At 61.1% G+C, this 18419-nt stretch overlaps 1 protein-coding gene across 10 annotated transcripts in view; it reads right to left on the minus strand.

Annotated features, from left to right (window-relative positions):
- Window positions 1–18419, minus strand: part of CHID1 (chitinase domain containing 1) — a 36657-nt gene that overhangs the window by 14615 nt on the left and 3623 nt on the right. For 8 of the 10 annotated variants that reach the window (XR_014138420.1, XM_081797515.1, XM_081797513.1 and 5 more), the window contains exons 2-10: window positions 14696–14849; window positions 14018–14167; window positions 13647–13779; window positions 12933–12977; window positions 12362–12468; window positions 11946–12007; window positions 8769–8861; window positions 4150–4251; window positions 3474–3629 (exon numbers count right to left, since the gene is read on the minus strand). Coding sequence is in view for 9 of the 10 variants with exons in the window: in XM_081797515.1 (XP_081653641.1) it covers window positions 3474–3629; window positions 4150–4251; window positions 8769–8861; window positions 11946–12007; window positions 12362–12468; window positions 12933–12977; window positions 13647–13779; window positions 14018–14167; window positions 14696–14806 (959 nt within the window). In the remaining variant the exon portion in view is untranslated. Of the gene's footprint in view, window positions 1–2918; window positions 3291–3473; window positions 3630–4149; window positions 4252–8768; window positions 8862–11945; window positions 12008–12361; window positions 12469–12932; window positions 12978–13646; window positions 13780–14017; window positions 14168–14695; window positions 14850–18419 lie in introns of those variants that run through there. The other 2 variants (XM_081797521.1, XM_081797514.1) reach the window with 2 other exon arrangements.

Below are 18419 nucleotides of genomic sequence, written 5' to 3' on the forward strand. Positions count from 1 at the left end.
CGAGGAGGGTGCCGGGAGCCACCACCAGGACCACAGAGTCTCTGGCCTGGCCCCATTCTACAGCGAGGCGGGAGGAGGCCTGGCGTAGGGGTGACTCTGGGGCAGCCCTATGCCACAGCCCTCCCCAGAAGCAGATGTGACCCCTCGCCTGCTTCAAAATCCTCAGGCCGGTCAGCACCTGGTGCCTCTAGGCTGCAGCACTGACCCTGCCCAAGGCCCTCAGCCCCTCTCTGCAGGACACACCCACCGGGCAGGCCTCCACATGCCCTTGAGGCGCGTGAGCTGCAGCACCGTGCCTGCTCCGACCCACGGGAGGCCCCGCTGAGGTGTCACCTGCTCCCGCCAGGGTGAGGCAGGGGACCGGGTGGTGGCCTCCTCCAGCCTGACTGGGCAGGGCGGCCCGCGCTCCCCCCGACGCACAGCCATAGCCCTGGGCCCACCCACCACTCTCCAGCCAACCCCTGCCCTCAGGCAGGCCACAGCCGTGCTGCCCCCCTCCTGGGCCTCCCGCCCGCAGCTCTCAGTGGGGCGCGGCTGGCGGGGAGGCGGAGGCCGGCAGCCTGGGGGGGGGACCTCAGAAGGGGGTGGGGAGGATGGGGGGACAGCCAGAAGCCCCCACGTCTGAGGACAGGTGGCGCGCGGGGGCACGCATACCCACACACACCGTCGTAATCGAGGCCCCGTCTCCCCGCCTCCAACAGTCAGGGGCCAGATGCTGGCGGCCACTGGAGGCCGTGTGGTGTGTGACCCGGGCTGGGCGCGTGCGGGGTTCACTGCCAGGCTGGGGCTAACAAGCCTGAGGACGCACTCCACGTGCTGCCGTGGGCCCACATGGAGCGTATGAACAGTAACTCTCCACCCTTGAGGTGGTGGCAGAGATGAACTGTGTGCCCCAGATTCCTATGCTGGAGTCCTGGCCCCCAGCACCCCAGGATGTGGCCACATCTGGAGATGGGGCCTTTACAGAGCTGCTGGAGGTAACATGGGGTCACCGGCATGGGCCCTGATCCGGTGTGACTGGGGTCCTTACAGGAAGAGGGGATCAGGACACAGACCCGCATGGAGGGACGACCCTGTGAGGACCCAGGGAGAGCACAGCCGTCCACACACAGGAGAGAGGCCTCGGGGGGACCCCGCTCCGTCCACACCTGCACCCTGGCTTCCAGTCTCTGGGACTGGGGGACGGTGCGCATCTTCAGTGTCTGTAAGGAGTGCAGGCTGCCTGAGCACCGGAGGGCTAACACCTCCCGGCCCCCACAGGCCCGGGTCAGCAGAGCCTGAGGCTGGAGCAGAGGCAGGCAGGTAGGGGGCACTGGGGCCCTCTGGCCTTACACAAGTATGCTCCTACTCCCAGCTGACCGCTCAGCAGACACATGGCGAGGCTCCCTAAAGGCCTGGGGGCTGGTGCTGGGAGCCCAAGCTCTGGACGCGCGGCTCTGCCCACTGTCTCCTTGAGCCGGGCACCTGGTCAGGGACAGGGGCAGAACAGGGGCACCAGCAATACTTCCAGAAATTTCTCAGCAATCCCGTCAGAGAGGGGCTGCAGTGGGGAAGGGGCAGCGCGTGAGGAGCACAGAACAGCCCTGGCCAGAAGGTCAGGGAAACAGGAAGGGGGAGCTCTCGGGGATGGGGCGGCCGGGTGCCGAGAACCCCAGTCTGCTGCAGGGAGATGGGGCAGCGCCCCAGCAACCGACCAGGCACCATCTCAGCCCCCCGGGACCTGGGGAGCCACTCCTTGGCCTCCCTGCCTCAGCTCCTGCTGTCTATGCCACGTCCACACCACTTCCCAGCAGAGGGGCAGGCCCTGGTTCAGAGACACAGTATGTGCCCAGTGCCAGGGGCCAGGTGAGGGGTGGGCACCACAGGCCTGCACCAGACGCCAGCATCGGCTGTGCAGACACGGGATGTGGTCCTGGAGGGGCCACCACCTGCCGTCCCCACCTCAGAGCACGGCAGATCCTGATGTCCCACCCACGGAGGGGCCCAACCCAAGGACAGCCGAGGTGAGAGGTGGTCGTGGCCCCTCATGGGCATTCTTCCTTGTCCTGGAGGCCCAGCCCTCAGAGCAGGAGGGGCCTGGAGGAAACAGGGAAGCCCCCCACCCCTCTGGGTAGGTGGCTGGCAGCAGCCCCTCAGAACCCTCTAGTCCAGCCAAGGGCCAACCAGGCAGCTTCCGTCCCCCCACCACAGCACAGCTGGAGGGGGTCACCACGGACGACAGGTACGGACAGGCCTGGACAGGCCTGGCGGCAGCAGGCACCCAACACTCAACCCCCCTGCCCTAGCCTGACACGCTGTGTCCCTGGCGGAGGCAGGCCTGCAGGTGACCCGCAGAGACCACCCCTGCAAAGACGGCAGGCTGCAATAGGCGCGCACCTAGGTCACAGCATCTGAACCCAATCTCCACCGAAAGGACAGTTCTCCAGAAGAGCAGCTGGCTCACACGGTTTCCAGACACCCCAACGAAGGTTGAGAAGATTCAGGATTGCCAAAACACCCAGCGCCCAACAAGGCAAACTTCACAACATCTGGCATCCAACCAGATGAGAGGATGGTCGAGCCTAGGAAGGGGGTCACATCCCCCTCGGTCAGTCCCGGGGTGCGAGCTGCTGTCCAAGGAAGGACAGCAGCTCCTGATGAGAACAAAGGACACACAGAGCTCTGCAGAGCTCCAGCCAGACAGGAGCACGGGAGGAGAGCCACCGGCTGACCAGCTGACCGGACCCAGGACGGGCCCGACTCAGGGCGCAGCTGTCGCAGCCGAGCCCACATGTGGGAAGAGCAGGAGATGTGGAGGAGGACACCCGACACAAACTTCTGGACGTGAGCCCCACAACATGTAAGCGGGAAAGGTGGGGAGGGGACAGCATGTGAGACACGGGCAAAGAAGCCAATGAAAACTGAGCGAGAGAGAAAATTACACGAATATCAGTGGGCAGGGACGAGTCCACCGACCTGACCCATGTATTTGAGGGCCCGGAGGAGAAGAGAAAGAAAGGGACAGAAAAAACATTTAAAGAAACTGGCCAAAATTGTTCCAGATCTCATGGAAAGTATAAACACACGGGTCCCAAAAGCTCAACAAAAACCAAGTGCAAAACACATACAGAAAACCACATGAGGGGACGCCCGAACCAAAACTGGGCCAGGCACTGCCCCAACGGACAGGTCACAGCAGGAAGATGGACACAGGAAAACCCAGGATCACAGACTCAGCAAAAATATCTTTCAAAAAATCAACGCCAAATGAAGTTTCCGTGCCACTCGCGCTGGGAAGGCAGTCCGCATGCCTGTGGATGGGGCGGAACCTCAGGGCCTGTCCCGCCCCCCAACCTGACAGGCTCCGCCCTGCCTGGCCCCTCCCCAGCTCTCAGCCACCACCTCCAGGAGACTCGCAGACCCCCAGCAACGAGGGCCTGGGACGCAGGACAGCACAGGGGGCTGCGCTGCATGGTGGGGAGCCCTGGGCTCACCTGGCCCCGATGACAGGCTCACGTGCGTCCCTGGAGGCTGCATAGTCCATGCCGTAGAGGTTGAGGCCCAGGAGGATCTTGCTGCGCCACTTGGACTTGGGGTCCAGGACCTGGACGCAGGCTCGAACCCAGGACAATGGTGCATTGGGGCCAGGCCTGTGGGGGTGAGGGAGGAGTGGGTTTCAGCAGCAGGCAGAGGCCTCAGGCCACGCACTCTGGGCACCGCAGGCTGTGGCAGGGGGAAGGGAGGGCAGCAGACACAGGCCTCCTGCGGTGCCTTCTAGCTGGACCCGGGCCTCTGCGGTGGACAGAGGCAGCAGTGGGCAGCACTGTGACCCCGCCCACAGGGGCACCTTCTCGTTGGCAACACGGCGGGCGCAGTGCCAGCGGCCACTATGCTGGCAGAGATGGACACCCCAGGACGGTGTTCCCACAAGGGCTGTCCTCTGCCCTCCCTCAACCGCCCCGGAAATGTGAAGGCTGCCCAAGGCAGGGGCAATTGTGGGCCAGGCCCCCCATGTCCCTGGAGCCAAGAGCTGACAGCAGTGTGGCTCCAAGCACGCTGGTGGCAAACCAGGCCTAGCCCCTCTGCCTGTCCAGTGTCCGGGCCCCAGAGGAGGCGAGCATTTCTGTGCCAGGCCATGGAACCTGCTGGGCCCTTGGTGCCCACACTCACTGCTGTGCTGTGGGGTAGTCGTAGGTCATGAGGCTGAAGCCGTCCAGCACGGGGGCCAGCTGCTCAAACTCCTTGTGTGTGAACATGCCCAGCTGGTCGGTCCTGCAACAAGATACGCATGTCCACCACTACCCGTCTCTCACAGCCCAGCCAGCCCCGTCCCTGGCTGGCACCCGAGTCCACCTGAGGACCCAGCAAGCTGGCTGTGGGGGCGCCCAGACCATGCCCCTCCCTCCCTCCACTCTGGGAGGGCTGCAGGTCACTTTCCCTGGAAAGTAACTGGTCACTCGGTTCCAGGGCACAGCCCGCGGCTAAGTCAGGGCCACATTCCAAGAGAAGGCCAGCAGATCAAGCCCAATGTTGGTGGTCAAGCAAAGGCTCATTTCTCTCCGTGTCCCAGCCCTCCCCACCATGCATCCGAGGGCGAGATCAGCCCAGCTCCGGGATGGCCCCATTCCCCCAGGTGGTCCGTCTGCTAGCCTGTCTGCTCTGCCTGCAGCAGCCCCTAAGACTGCCAGATCCCCAGGGGGACTCTCCACATTGTGAGTAGAGACAGGACCCCTCTTCTCAGCCTGCACCCCGGAAACGCTGGGCAAGTGTGTCCCACTGCAGGGACCTCAGAGACGTTCATCCGTTCCATGGGACCCAGGTGACCCTGAGATACTCTGTCTCAGGGCAGCCCCACTCAAACCCAGAGCAGAGCCTCTCCAGCTGCCTTTGGGGGGAGCAGGCAGGATGCCAGGCCCAGGCCCCGCAGAGACACGGGGCACCAACAAGACCTGAAGATAAGCAGTGCCAACAGACAATGGCCTCAACGAGGAGCATCAGACACAATGGGGTGCTCAGGGACACATCTGGGGGCAGATGTTTTGCTGGGCCAGGACAGCCATACTCCCTAATGGGGACAAGCCCCCCAGAGTGGGCCGGAAGATGCCAGGCCCCAGCAGAAAGATGGGCCACAGGTGGCTTGCGAACACATCTCGTACCCTCCAGGCCTCAGCCCTGGGGAAGCACAAGAACAGTGGGCACGTGGGTTCTGGGAAAATGCTTCCCATTTCAAAGGCTCACTCATCTCCAGGTGGGACATTCACATAAGAACCCAGACACCTAGGCCTGCCGTTGCCGGACTCAGTGGCTCAGGAGGGGAGGCAGGGTGTGGGCGGCTGTGAAGCGGTCTAGTGGGGGGGGCGCACCCCTTAGTCCCATGTCTTGGTCCCTGCAGTGCCTGGTGGTTTCCGCAGAGCATTTGGTGCCAGAAACCTTCCCTACTCAACTGGGAGAGGGGACCCCACCCAAGGTCCTGGAGGGGCCAGAACCAGGTGTGAAGGAAAGGCCAGCCGGGGGCAGGACTCCAGCAGGCATGGGGCAGCAGGAAATGAGCTTGGGGGAGGTCCCCAGGAGGCCCACTAGCAAACCCGCTCTATGAGGCATAAGGCCTGCCTTCTCCGGGCCTGCTGGTGCTCAGAGCAGACACTCCTGATGAGGGCCACGGGGGTCGGGGAGGCCCTTCTCCCGTTAATACTCTGCCCTGAGAAGTCCACAGTTTAGGGAGGGCTGCTGGAGTAGTCTGGACCAGGCTCAAGTCAGGCACGACTCCTTGAGCCTCTCCTCCTCTGCGAATTTCAGGGGCTGCCCTGTCAGAGGTGGTTTCCGCTTTGTGAAGTCTGTCCTACAGTCCCACCCTCCCGTGCCCACCACACCCTTCCTGGGGCATCCAGCTCTTCTGGGCCCATCCTCCACACGGGCACCAGCCTCCTGCCACAAGCCAGGCTCCCACACCCCTCCTGCTGGGATGGCCCTGGTCTGCCAGATGCTTCTGGCTGAGTCACCTTCTCTCCAGCCATGGGCAGCCCTCCTTTCTAGAAGGCTGGCAGCCACGCAGGCCCCTCTACTCTGAGACCCCACCACTGCCAGCCTGCGTGCCTCCAAGGCTTCCGCCCTCCCCAGGACTCCCAAACCTCCACCCTCACCCCTCCTGCTTCACTCCCACATGGTGGACGCCTCCCTCGTCCATCACCCTGACCGGCTGCCATGTCTGGGGCTGAGCCCCACTGCCAGTCACCCCAACCTGCTGGGGACCCCACCTCTCATGGTGCCGACTGGTCTCTTCCCCAGAGAGGATCCTGTCCCATCTCCCTAGTCCCGTGGCCACATGCTTGTAGCTGACGCTGCACCCCTCGATCTTCCCCCAGACACCAAGACCGGCCACCTATCGGTGGTAAACCCCAAGTCCTACCCCTGACCAGCCCTCCCGTGGCCAACCCCCATGGGGTCAGTGCAGGCTCTGTGCGTGGCCACTGGCCCCTGCCACCAGCCACAGGGCGGCCCCCACAGTGTGTGCAAGGCAGGTGTCACTGACCATACTCTCGCTATCAGGGCACCCACGTCGGCTCCCCACGGGCCTGGTGGCCCAAGCCCCTGACAGCCTCTGGCCGGCTCAACCCCAGGCTCCGCCACCTGGAGCTAGTGTCTCCATCTGTGTGTGAAGCTGAGTACATGCTCCACTGGAGGCAGGGCTCAAGGTCAGCGTGGCTGCCTGTGCCAGGAGTCCCAGACACAGGCCCACAGCAGAGAAAAGGCATCGCATGCACGCTATCGTCCTGTGCACCAGCCGCGGCGAGGTGAGTGAGGAGCACGACTGCGCCCTGCTGCAGAAAACGCCAAGAGCCATTGACGGGCTTGTCTGTTGGAGAGCTGTCAGCAAGTGTGTGTGTGTGGGGGGGTCAATGTTGTCAGTGAGCTGAGCTCCTGTCGGGCACCGCCCGCCAGAGCCTTGGGGGAAACACTGGGCGGGCGGACAGCTGGGACAGCACAGCCCAGGCCCACAGCCCGGTCGCCAGGAGGGGCTGGCCCGGCCGTGCCCACAGCCCATCACACCCAGAAGCCCCCACCCCCAGCCCTGACCACACTGGCCATGGTCCCCCTGCTGGACATCCCCCTCAGCTGCCTGAGGAGGGTGCATCCTCCCTTGGTGGCTGCAGGGTGAGGGGCGGGCCATCTACGTCCTGCCTAGGTGCCAGGAGCTCGGGGTAAGAACCCCTGGGCACAGATGCACCCCACCGCAGTGCACCTGCCCTTCCAGGCCAGGCCTGGGGGTGGACCTGAGGGGCGTCCAGCCCCTGCACCCTCCCACATTCTCCAGCATATCCTCTGCAGCCCCGCCCTACGCGTGCGCCAGAAGCTGCTAGGCTCTGTGCAGAGGGCTGCAGGTGGGCACCCCGGCCCTGCCTCTGGCTGTGGGACTGTGCAGCACCAGCCCTCAGCCTGAGGAGATGCGCCCAGCCCCTGAGGAGCTTACCTCCACGGAGGGCACCTCCTGTACCCATCCCACAGATGGATCCTGACCACAAAGGATGACAGGGTCTCAACCCGGCCAAGGACCCCCTGGTCCCCAAGCCACCCACAAAAACTGGGAGGAAATGGGCGCCAAGCACCGTGGCCAAACCCACAGGCTCTAGAGGGTCCGCGCCTTGGCCTTCCCAGAGGAAAAGCTCCTCTTCCAGTCCCAGTCCCAGCCCCAACCTCAGGCAGCCACGAGAGGCCCCGCCCTGGGAGCAGCACAGGTCCCCACCGGAGCCAGCCTCAGGACACATGTGCACCTCACACACATTCTCCAACGTGCACACATACATCCGTATGTGTGGGATAAAGGACAGACAGGTGGGGCTCTGGGTGGGCTCCCTCCTGGGTTGAGCAGCACCTGCCCTGCTCCAGGAGGGAGGTGTTGGCCTGTGGGACCCTCCCCACCCACAGAGGACTGAGAACCTTGACAGTGTGGGGAGAAAACTCAGATAGCAGGCTGATGCCCAGGTAATGCAAAGGGCATGGGGGAGCACAGCCCATAGCCTCTGGTGGCATGCCAGGCTCCGTGGGCCAACTGGTGCTTCTGTGAGCCCCTCAGCCTGGGAACACAGCTGGACATCACAGGCCCCAGAGGCCCACCCATCCTGCTGCCACTCGACAGGGTGGGCCAGTTGCTTCGTCCCAGGGCAGCAGGTGGGAGCCCAGCGTGCACCTGTGGGCCAAGGGGCTGGGCTGGCAAAGGTCAAGCAGAGCCCCCAGTTGGTCCCACCCAGACCTCTGTGGCTGCCTCCCCAACAAAGCCCTGCCATCTGACCTTGGGTCTGCCCCTGGTCCCCACAACAGATCTGGAGCATCCATGGTGCCCGGCACTGGGTGACACCCTGGGCAGAGGGGACACGGCTCCAACAACTAGGGCCTGGGCTGCTCGTCCTCCCTGTGCCCTGGGTTCCAGAAGGGTTGCTTCACTGGGCTGGGGAGGGTGAGCAGCCAGGCCGGGGAAGGAGGGGGTGTGACCACACAGCCCGAACCTCCCACAGATGCGGCAGGTGTGGATTCCCTAAAGCTCTGCGTTGTGGTGAAGCTCCAGGGCTACACCTGAGAGTGGAAGTGTCTAAAAGATGCAGGCCCTCAAACTGAGGAACTCCTAACATCTTCCAACGCTCGGCTGGAAGGGTGCAGCCTTCCGCTGCTGATGTGTGAGGACATGTCGCCGTGGCTGACATGGATCCCCAGCCCCAGCTCCCACGGCGTCTACCCACCCAGGGTTGCTACTGACTGGGACGGAGCTGCCCGCCCCCAGCGAGCAAGGAACTTACCCAGGGGTGACAGCCGGTGGGATGACCAGGATGGCCAGCAGCCGGGCCTGGTGCAGGGCCTCAGCCAGGTGGGTGAGCATGTGGATGAGGCCCCTGCAAAGAACCAGGAGATCAAGAACAGGAAGTCGAGAGGCCTGACCCAGACCCACTACAGGGCAGGCGCCCCTTCATGGGCACCTTGTGCCCTGGACGGCTCCAGTGTGGCCCTGCGCCGTGCAAACGCTTGAGCACCAGGGCAGCCCAGCAAGTCCTGCAGGGGTCACCCTCCACCCAAACTGGGCCTGCTCAGAACTTGGCTGGTCCCTGTCCTTCCTCGCTCAGGGTCACCGAGAATGGCATGGGGAACAAAGGGGCATCTGGGCAGCACCCCAGCACCTCTGGCTTCTCCCAGACACACAGCCTGCCCAGGGGGTGGGGAAGGACCTACATGTGCCCAGCATGCTGACCTGCTGGTGGCTGGGTCAGCCCAGGCCACGAAACACCACCTGGCCTACTGGGTGCCACACAGCACCTGAGAGATGCCCCAGGACCAGAATAGTGAGGACAGCTCCACCAACCAGGCCTTGTGCTGTGGGGGAGTCCTAGCCTGGTACCCCAAAGCACTGGCCTCAACTACCCATCCCCCTCCTGTGGCCACCCCCAGCCTGGAAGATACCCAGACACAGCCGTCTGTCTCAGTCCTAGGCAGAGCAGGGGGGCATCCTCCGCCCTGGGACACACAGAAGGGACACCTGTGGGTGGGCATCAGGCGTGACTCCCCACTTGTGCACGGGCATGTCTCAACAGGAAGTGGGCCACCAGGTGGGGGACAGAGAGGAAGCTGGAGTCGTGGACTCCTCTGGCCCTAGAGGCGTGGCAGATACGCCCAGTGGAATGGAGATGAAGCCGGCTCCAGGCACCCCATCCCCCTCATGCCACGCAGCGAGGACCACCTAGTGGGACAGGTGCCCAGGAGCCCTGCAGGTGGCCAAGCTGCGCTCTGTGTTCAGTCTGGCCTGGGCCCAGTCTGCAGAGCCCAGTGCGTCCACCCCTCACGCACAGCGCAGATCAGAGGGGCTAAGGCACGGGATTCTCACCAGCGGGGATGGCAGGGCTGTCCTGGCTGCCCTTGCATGGCCAGGGCATGGGCCCAGTGCCCACCTCCAGGCCCCCCTCCACACAAGTGTGCAGAGGAAGGCTGCGGCCCCGGATGCCTCGAGGAGGGTGGCTGGGTACTGACTGCTGGAGCGCGGCTCGGCAGGAGTGAGCCCTGGCGTGAGGAGTCTCTCCTGCAAGGAGGCAGCCTGGGCTCCAGTCAAGCCCTTGGAGAGCACACGCCCCTTTCCCTGCTGCCGACAGCTGTCGCGTCTGCAGCACGCCCAGCACTGGCTGTCCTGGCTTTCTGGACGGCCCCAGGACTGCGTCTTTGTGAGAAGGGAAGGGTGGTTTTGTGCCCCTGGCGCAGCACCCACCAGCTGGGAACCTGGGGTCACCTGTGTGCCTGCGCACGTGTGGAGGGGACCGGGCCACTCACTGGAGCTGGGCACCATCCCTGCCTGCTGCAACTGCTCGGACCACCTGCTCCTCCCCAGAGGACCTCTGTGGGAGGGAGGCCCGGGGGGCCCGCGTCCAGGGCGTCAAGCCGATGCTGTGCCACCGTGCCCCCACACCACGCAGGCCGTGTGCCCCACAGCATCTGCCGACAATGGCCTTTCCAGGCTGGCCTCTGGAGAAGGAACAGTGCCCTCGGACACCTCGTCAGACGCCCCAGTGAGGGTGACGGGGGGGACGGCCTTGTGAAATGTTCTTGTTGTGCCTCGCTGCCGCCAGGCCCATTCCGTCCTGGGAGACGGCTCCCAGGTGGCGATGTGCCCAGAGCCATCTGTCATCCTGGCTGCTCTCCGCCCCACTCCACCTGGCCCCCGACTGCCCTGCTGGCCGCACCCTCATCACGGGCCTGCTACATCCTGGCTGTGGCTCAGGTAGGCGCCCACCCCCTGCAGCGAGCCGGGGCAGAATGAAGCTGCCTGGTGAGAAGGTGCAGGGGAAGGTCTCCAGCTCCGCCTCAAGAAGGTGCTGGACAGTCACCTTGTCAGGGCTGTTGCCTGGGAGGAGAGGTGAGGAGGGTCTCTTGGCTGAGAGCCAAGACCCCAGGCACAGTTGCCCTGTGCTAGCTCCCGATAAACACAGGAAGCCCCTCCACTTGGCTCGCACTATCTCTACCCATCCTCCCCGCCCAAACTGGGCCTCATGGCCCTCCTAGGGCTAGGGGCTTGGGCCCAAGTGCGGTGGGAACCACAGCTGCCCAGACAGGCCTGCCCCTCCAACCCTGGGCAAGGAGTCCCCAGGCATGCCTGGCTCCAGGCACAGATGAGAGCCAACAGCATGCCTTCCACCTGCACTTGGACACCGCCTCTGAGTGGGCAGAGAATGGCCTGCAGCTGCAGGAGGACAGAAGGGGGGCCGCCCTGGGGGCAGCCCTAGCCCAGTGCTCCCTGCTAGGGCAGGCAGGCATGGAGAAGCGGGGGTGCGGGGGGAGGACGGACGGACTCAGGCTTTGAGCTGGGACTCCTTCAGGCAGAAAAGGGAGGGGATGTTCCAGAGCCAGCGGTGGCTGGCTGACGGCTTCTGCTGTCCCCGGCACCGTGTGGGCTACCCCAGCACTCTGCCACGCGAACATCCAAGACACCCTGTGCAGCACAGCTCGGGACTCCCTCGGCCCTTTGTGGGGCTGACCCCCATGTCCCTGATGGAAGTGGGTGGTGGTTGCTGCAGGCAACACATGACCACTCCCGCCCTGCCTGCCACCACGAGGGGAGCACACAGAGCCTGCAGGCCTGGGCGGCTGACTCATGTCCTAGATGACTTGGTGGCTGGCGTCAGCGGACCTCTTCTCAGCAGAGGGGCTCCTGCTCATGTCCAAGCCTGACCCTGCCGTCACCACCTGGGCCAGTCTCCCCCAGCACACTCCTGGGGGATGCTTATCACACCCCCTTCACCATCCACGCAGGCGTCCGGGTGGGCAAAGCAACAGTGCGGCCAGAGCCGGACGCTGGCCCTCGGCTGCTTCCGGGGCCATCCCTGCCCCTGGGTGTAGACCGTGGGAAGAAGGCCCTCCCCACGATGGCCCTCCCTCAGTCCTTCCTCCACCCTCCTCCAGGACGCCAGGGGGACAGGAAGAGCACAGAGCCCACTCACACGTGCTTCTGGCTCAGCAGCTGGCTCCAGACCTCCACCACGAAGCCGTCAAAGTGCTGGCTCTGAAAGGCACAGGGCAGACAGAGAGGGTCCGAGGAGCCCGGAGGGGTGGGTGGGAAGGCTACCAAGAGCCAGCCACCGCCACCCACACAGTGAGGTCATGGCAGGCCCCGAAGCCCCTCTTTGAAGGGCGCAGTGTGGAGGTCCCCAGAGGAGCCAGGAGCAGGGGGGCTGGGCCTCTTGTGTCCTGTCCACTTGTGTGCCTCTCCAACCCCAACCCCTGGGGGCCTGAAGGGCCAGGAGGGCAGTGGGCAGCCAGGTATCGCCCAAGGGAAGCCTCCCAGCCCAGAGGACCTCTGTGGTCAAGAGGGAGCCTAGGGCAGCCTGGGCTGACCCCATGCAGTGCCAGGCCTCACCTTGGCCACCTGGACCATGGTCTTGCCAAGCTCTTCTATCTCGTCCTCGCTGTCCAAGACATTCCGGAAGTCCTCATGAGTCCAGTCCTCAAACAGGAGTCGGGGCACTTGGGGAATAGACCCACACAGGGATTGTGACCCCTCTGTACTTGGCCCCACCCTCAGGGCAGCCCTTCGCCACCACAGCAGAGTGACCACATAGCTGAGCGCCCACATGGCCTGGTAAGGGAGGGGCGCTGGGTAATGCCGACCTCTTTCCCCCTCACACACCAAGTTTCTGGGTGCCCACTCCTCACGCCTGGCTCCTGCCGGACCGTCTTCCACCCTGATTGGTCTCCAGCTGGCCCCACCCCCCAGGGCTCCTCCTGTTCAGCCGTCACCTGTCCCCTTGCTCCAATCCCCAGCCCCTGCTAATCCCACTGTACTTTGGGAGCATCCTTGCCACCTGTGAGCTCCAGGACTGGGCAGGTAGGGCCGGCATCACTCTCAGCCCGGTCCTGCCAGGGCCTCTACCTCACAGCATGCGGCTTAAGGGCTGGGTGTCCTGACAGTCCAGGCCCAGTGGACTTACCAATACGTGAGCCCTTGGCCTGCTTCCTGACTGCCCGCAACCACCCTGGGGGACAAGGAGAGGACAGTCGATACAGGGACACCTGAAGACCCAGCCCACCCCCAAGGAAGAAAATGCCGGGGACCCTGCAATGGACGTGCAGAGGGGAGGCAGCAAGAGAGAATCTGTGCGTCCAGCCCCCTCCTTCTCTTCCTCCCCTTGCAGAGCAGCCAGGGCAGGTCAGACCTCTGGGTCACTGGGGAGAAAGTGGTGGCATTGGCCACATCTAGAGAAAAGTAGCCTCCAAGGCAGCTAGGGCTGTTTCTGGGAGCTAAAGGGTGCCTGAGGGCCAGGTCCCAGTGCTGCCTGTGTCCTCTGACATGCCCTCCCAGCATCGAGGGATGGTTTTGGGGCTCAGAACACCACAATCAGCTAACACACCCTCCCTCCAAACCCCAAAGGGGGACGGCTATGTGAACTTGGATGCGTGCTCACGGAGGTGGCTGCCAAGATAGCCAGGCCCTCCTGGACACCTCCTCCCTGGACCCTGTGTACAAACTGCCAAAGGGACAGGGTTTGGGCCAATGCCAGACAGTCTCACCTCGTGCACATACACTCAGCTACACACACACTCCCAGACAGAGTGTCACACCCTCACACTCACACACATGCAGACATGCACTCACACCCTTCTGGGCCCTCAGGACGAGCACAGATGAGCAGCAACGTGAGAACCTTGGTCCACGTCGTGAAGGCCTGTGACCTCGAACATCTCCCGACCCCGCCGCTTCAGTTGTAGCCACACGGGCGAGATGTGCGTGAACTTGCTCCCGAAGACCTTTGCAACATCATAGCCATGGCTGTTCCACTGGCAGAAAATGGAGAACAGATGAGTGCACTTGCAGCTGTGGACAGAGGGCCCTAGAGACACCACAGGACCACCTGGGCCACGTGGGACAAGCCCCCAGAAAACCCTTGAGATGGCTGTCACTTCTTCGGGAGGCCTCTCTCCCCATGTACCTGCACGGCAGCAACCCTGGGAGGTGAGGACCCCAGTGGCCACCTTGCCCTCGGGACCTCCCTATCTGCCCCAGGGTCTGGCTTACTGGAGTGACGTAGCCCAGGACGTCCCCAGCAAAGTGCCTCTCCCGGGCCTTTGCTGAGCAGTAGCTACGATGCTCCAGAACCACATCCTCAGCCCTAAGGTCCATCACCACCAGACCCCGGTCTTGGACAGGCTTCTCTGAAAACTGAGTCTGAAATAAAAGCAACAGGACAAAATGGTCAAGGCCTGCTGTCCACAGGCAGGACACGGGACCCCGAGGAACAGCAACAGTGCTCTGATCAGCCAGGCACTGTGTCGTGGGATCAACACAGTGCTGCTGACCGGAGACCACAGGGAAAGGTCCACCCTTGAGGAGCTGACAGTCCCTGAGGACTCACTCTCCCATCCCAGAAAAATGGCGCAAAGGCATGTCTCTTGTCTGATCCACTCGACCACCACTAAGATCATAGAGCTCCGCAAGGCAGGACAAGAGTATGGCCATGGGAAGAAGCAGAGGCGGTGTGAGGGCCGAAATCTGGGCCAGTGGGGGTGGGCACACCCTCAGCCCCTTCTCCAGAAGCTGCTCCTTCTCAGGCCATTGGCCAAAGTCCCGGGCAATACTGGCCAGCTGCCCGAGGAGGCCAAGGCCCCAGCCTCCCGGCTTACAGAGCGCTGCATCGCAGGCCTCGGTACGCGACTCCAGGGGGCAGGAAGAGGCCAACCCCCAGAACACCCCTACCTTCTCCAGCAGTGTCTTCGAGGCGGCCTTTTTGGCATCTGACTTTGACAGAGTAGTATGAACAGAGCTGCAGGCCAGAGCAAGCCAGAGCGTGCTGAGCAGCGTCCTCATGGTGGGAATATCACAGTGCAGTCCAACCTCGGGGGCCAGGGGGCTGTAGAGAGAGCAGAGCACACATGACCACCAGCAGTGTGGGGTGTCCCCTCTGCCAAATGGAGCACCTCATAGGGCCTGGGTCCTCATGGCACTGCCTGGGCACTGGCCCCAGGACAGAGCCCTACCCTGGGCCAGCCCTAGTGGCCTGACTAGCCTCCGGCACTGCTGGGCCCCTCGTTCCTCAGATGCCCAGAAAGGGGCCTCCCTGCTGCTGGTCAGAAAGCCTTCCCCACTGCCTCAGGGCTGCCCTGACCACGGGTGCCATCTAGGGAAACGGTGGCTGCCCCCCCACCAACCCAAAGAAATCCAGGCTACTGGAGGGCTTAAGTGTAAAACAGCAGTGCCACGGAAAGGCCTAGAAGAAAATATGGGTGCCTGCTTCTGAAAACTCAGGGCGGAGAAGGCCCTTCCAAGTACGTCAGCAGTGTGGAAGTTAGGGAAGAACAGGCCAACAGAATTCATTATATAGAAACGTGACACTTCAGGGGCGCCTGGGTGGCTCAGTTGGTGAAGCATCTGCCTTTGGCTCAGGTCATGGTCTCGGGGTCCTGGGATCGAGCCCCACGTTGGGCTCTCTCCTCGGTGGGGAGTCTGCTTGTCCCTCTCCCTCTGCCCCTCACCCCCGCTTGTACGCTCTCTCTCTCAAATAAATTAATAAAATCTTTAAAAAACCCCACAAACTTTAGGGGCACCTGGGTGGCTCAGTTGGTTAAGCGGCTGCCTTCGGCTCAGGTCATGATCCCGGGGTCCTGGGATCCAACCCCGCATCAGGCTCCCTGCTCGGGGAGCAGGGGGGAAGGAGCCCGATTCTACCTCTCCCTCTGCCTGCTGTTCCCCCTGCTTGTGCTCTCTGTCTGTCAAATAAATAAATAAAATCTTTTTTTTTTTAAAGATTTTATTTATTTGACAGAGAGAGAGACAGCGAGAGAGGGAACACAAGCAGGGAGAGTGGGAGAGGGAGAAGCAGGCTCTCTGCCGAGCAGGGAGCCCGATGCGGGGCTCAATCCCAGGACCCTGGGATTATGACCTGAGCCGAAGGCAGACACTTAACGACTGAGCCACCCAGGTGCCCCTAAATAAATAAAATCTTAAAAAAAAAAAAAAAGTGACACTTTCATTTAGGAAACAAAAAAGCAAATTTAAAGAAATAATAAACCAGAAAAAATTAGAACGTACTTCACAAAGCATTCCTACCCATTATCTATCCATAATAAGCAAAGAACTTTTACAAATCAAGAATAAGAGGCTCCAGGGGCGCCTGGGTGGCTCAGTCGTTAAACGTCTGCCTTCGGCTCGGGTCATGGTCCCAGGGTCCTGGGATCGAGCCCTGAACCGGGCTCCCTGCTCGGCAGGAAGCCTGCTTCTCCCTCTCCCGCTCCCCCTGCTTGTGTCCCCTCTCTCGCTGTGTCTCTCTCTGTCAAATAAAATCTTTAAAAAAAAAAAAAAGAGTAAGAGGCTCCAATAAAAAATATCCCACTATGAAAATATAGGAAATGAAAAGGTGTAGTCATACCTTAGTACACAAAACCCCAAACTCCCTAACACACAGCTGCCCCATACAGACATGTTATCACAGATACCCTGTAAAGCCAGGCATACCCCATAATACAGATACCCCATAATAGAGATACTGTGTAATACAGACACATTGTAACATAGAGATATCCCACAATGCAGAAGTACCCCACGTTATACACGCCAAGATACAGAGATGCCTGTAATACACAGAGATGCCCTGGAGTACACAGAGACACCCCGAAATACACAGAGATCCCCCGGAATACACAGAGATCGCCTGGAATACGCAAAGACGCCCTGGAATATGCAGAGATCCCCTGGAATACTCAGAGATGCCCTGGAATACGCAGAGATCCCCTGGAATACGTAGAGGTGCCCTGGAATACGCAGAGATCCCCTGGAATACGCAGAGGTGCCCTGGAATACGCAGAGATCCCCTGGAATACGCAGAGATCCCCTGGAATAGGCAGAAACACACTGGAATACACAGAGACGCCCTGGAATACGCAGAGGCGCCCTGGAATACACAGAGATCCCCTGGAATACACAGAGATCCCCTGGAATACGCAGAGATCCCCTGGAATACACAGAGACATCCTGGAACACGCAGAGGCGCCCTGGAATATGCAGAGATCCCCTGGAATACAAAGAGATACTCTGGAATACGCAGAGATCACCTGGAATATACAGAGATGCTCTGGAATATGCAGAGATCCCCTGGAATACGCAGAGATGCCCTGGAATATGCAGAGACACCCTGGAATGCGCAGAGATCACCTGGAATAAGCAGAGACACCTTGGAATATGCAGAGATCCCTTGGAATATGCAGAGATCCCCTGGAATATGCAGAGACACCCTGGAATGCGCAGAGATCACCTGGAATAGGCAGAGACGCCCTGGAATACACACAGATCCCCTGGAATACGCAGAGGCACCCTGGAATACGCAGAGCTCCCCTAGAATACGCAGAGATGCCCTGGAATACGCAGAGCTCCCCTGGAATACACAGAGATCCCCTGGAATACGCAGAGACACCCTGGAATACACAGCGATCCCCTGGAATAGGCAGAGACGCCCTGGAATACACAGAGATCCCCTGGAATACACAGAGATGCCCTGGAAAAAGCAGAGATCCCCTGGAATACACAGAGATCCTCCGGAATACACAGCGATCCCCTGGAATAGGCATAGATGCCCTGGAATATGCAGAAATCTTCTGGAATACTCAGAGACACCCTGGAAGATGCAGAGATCCCCTGGAATACACAGAGACACCCTGGAATACACAGAGATCCCCTGGAATATACAGAGGCGCCCTGGAATACGCAGAAATGCGCTGGAACACGCAGAGATCCCCTGGAATATGCAGAGATCTCCTGGAATAGGCAGAGATGCCCTGGAATATAGAGATCCCCTGGAATACACAGAGGCGCCCTGGAATACACAGAGATCCTCTGGAATACACAGAGATGCCTTAAGCCCCAGAAACAGCACCTCAGCTTCACTAGCAATTAAAGGAGTAGACACGCAGTGTTGGTGAGGACTACAGGGTACTATGCTAACGGCGTGGACTTGGGACAGCAACAATTCTCGCGAGCTGTTCCTGGGAATTCAATTTGCGAAAATCTTTTGGATGACAATCTAGTCATAAGTATACTTTCCAACACGTGTTTCCTTTCACAAATTACACTTTGGGGGACTTCTGCACTTATGTGGAGAACCCATGAGGAGGTTCATCACAGCACTGTTTAAACAGAATAACACACATTTCCATATGCTGGCGTACGGACAGGCACTGTGATGCTCACAGTGCACTGGTCGGTGCAAATGTGACAAAGTGCACACATGCAAAAGGATCCCAGCTTTATTTAAGAATTCCTACGTGTATACACACCTACAGAGAAAAGTACAGAAAGGGCGACGCTAAAAAGTAAATGAGGAGGCTATCTGGACTGCTGATCATTCTGTATCTTTTTGGCTTTAGCTATATTTTCTGGCTTTCCTGCACTGGACTTTTATGAGCTTGCAGTTCTCTTTTAGGTTCTGCCG

The sequence above is a fragment of the Leptonychotes weddellii genome, chromosome 11, assembly GCF_054177405.1.
Source record: "Leptonychotes weddellii isolate Sample4059 chromosome 11, ASM5417740v2, whole genome shotgun sequence".
Lineage (NCBI taxonomy): Eukaryota > Metazoa > Chordata > Mammalia > Carnivora > Phocidae > Leptonychotes > Leptonychotes weddellii.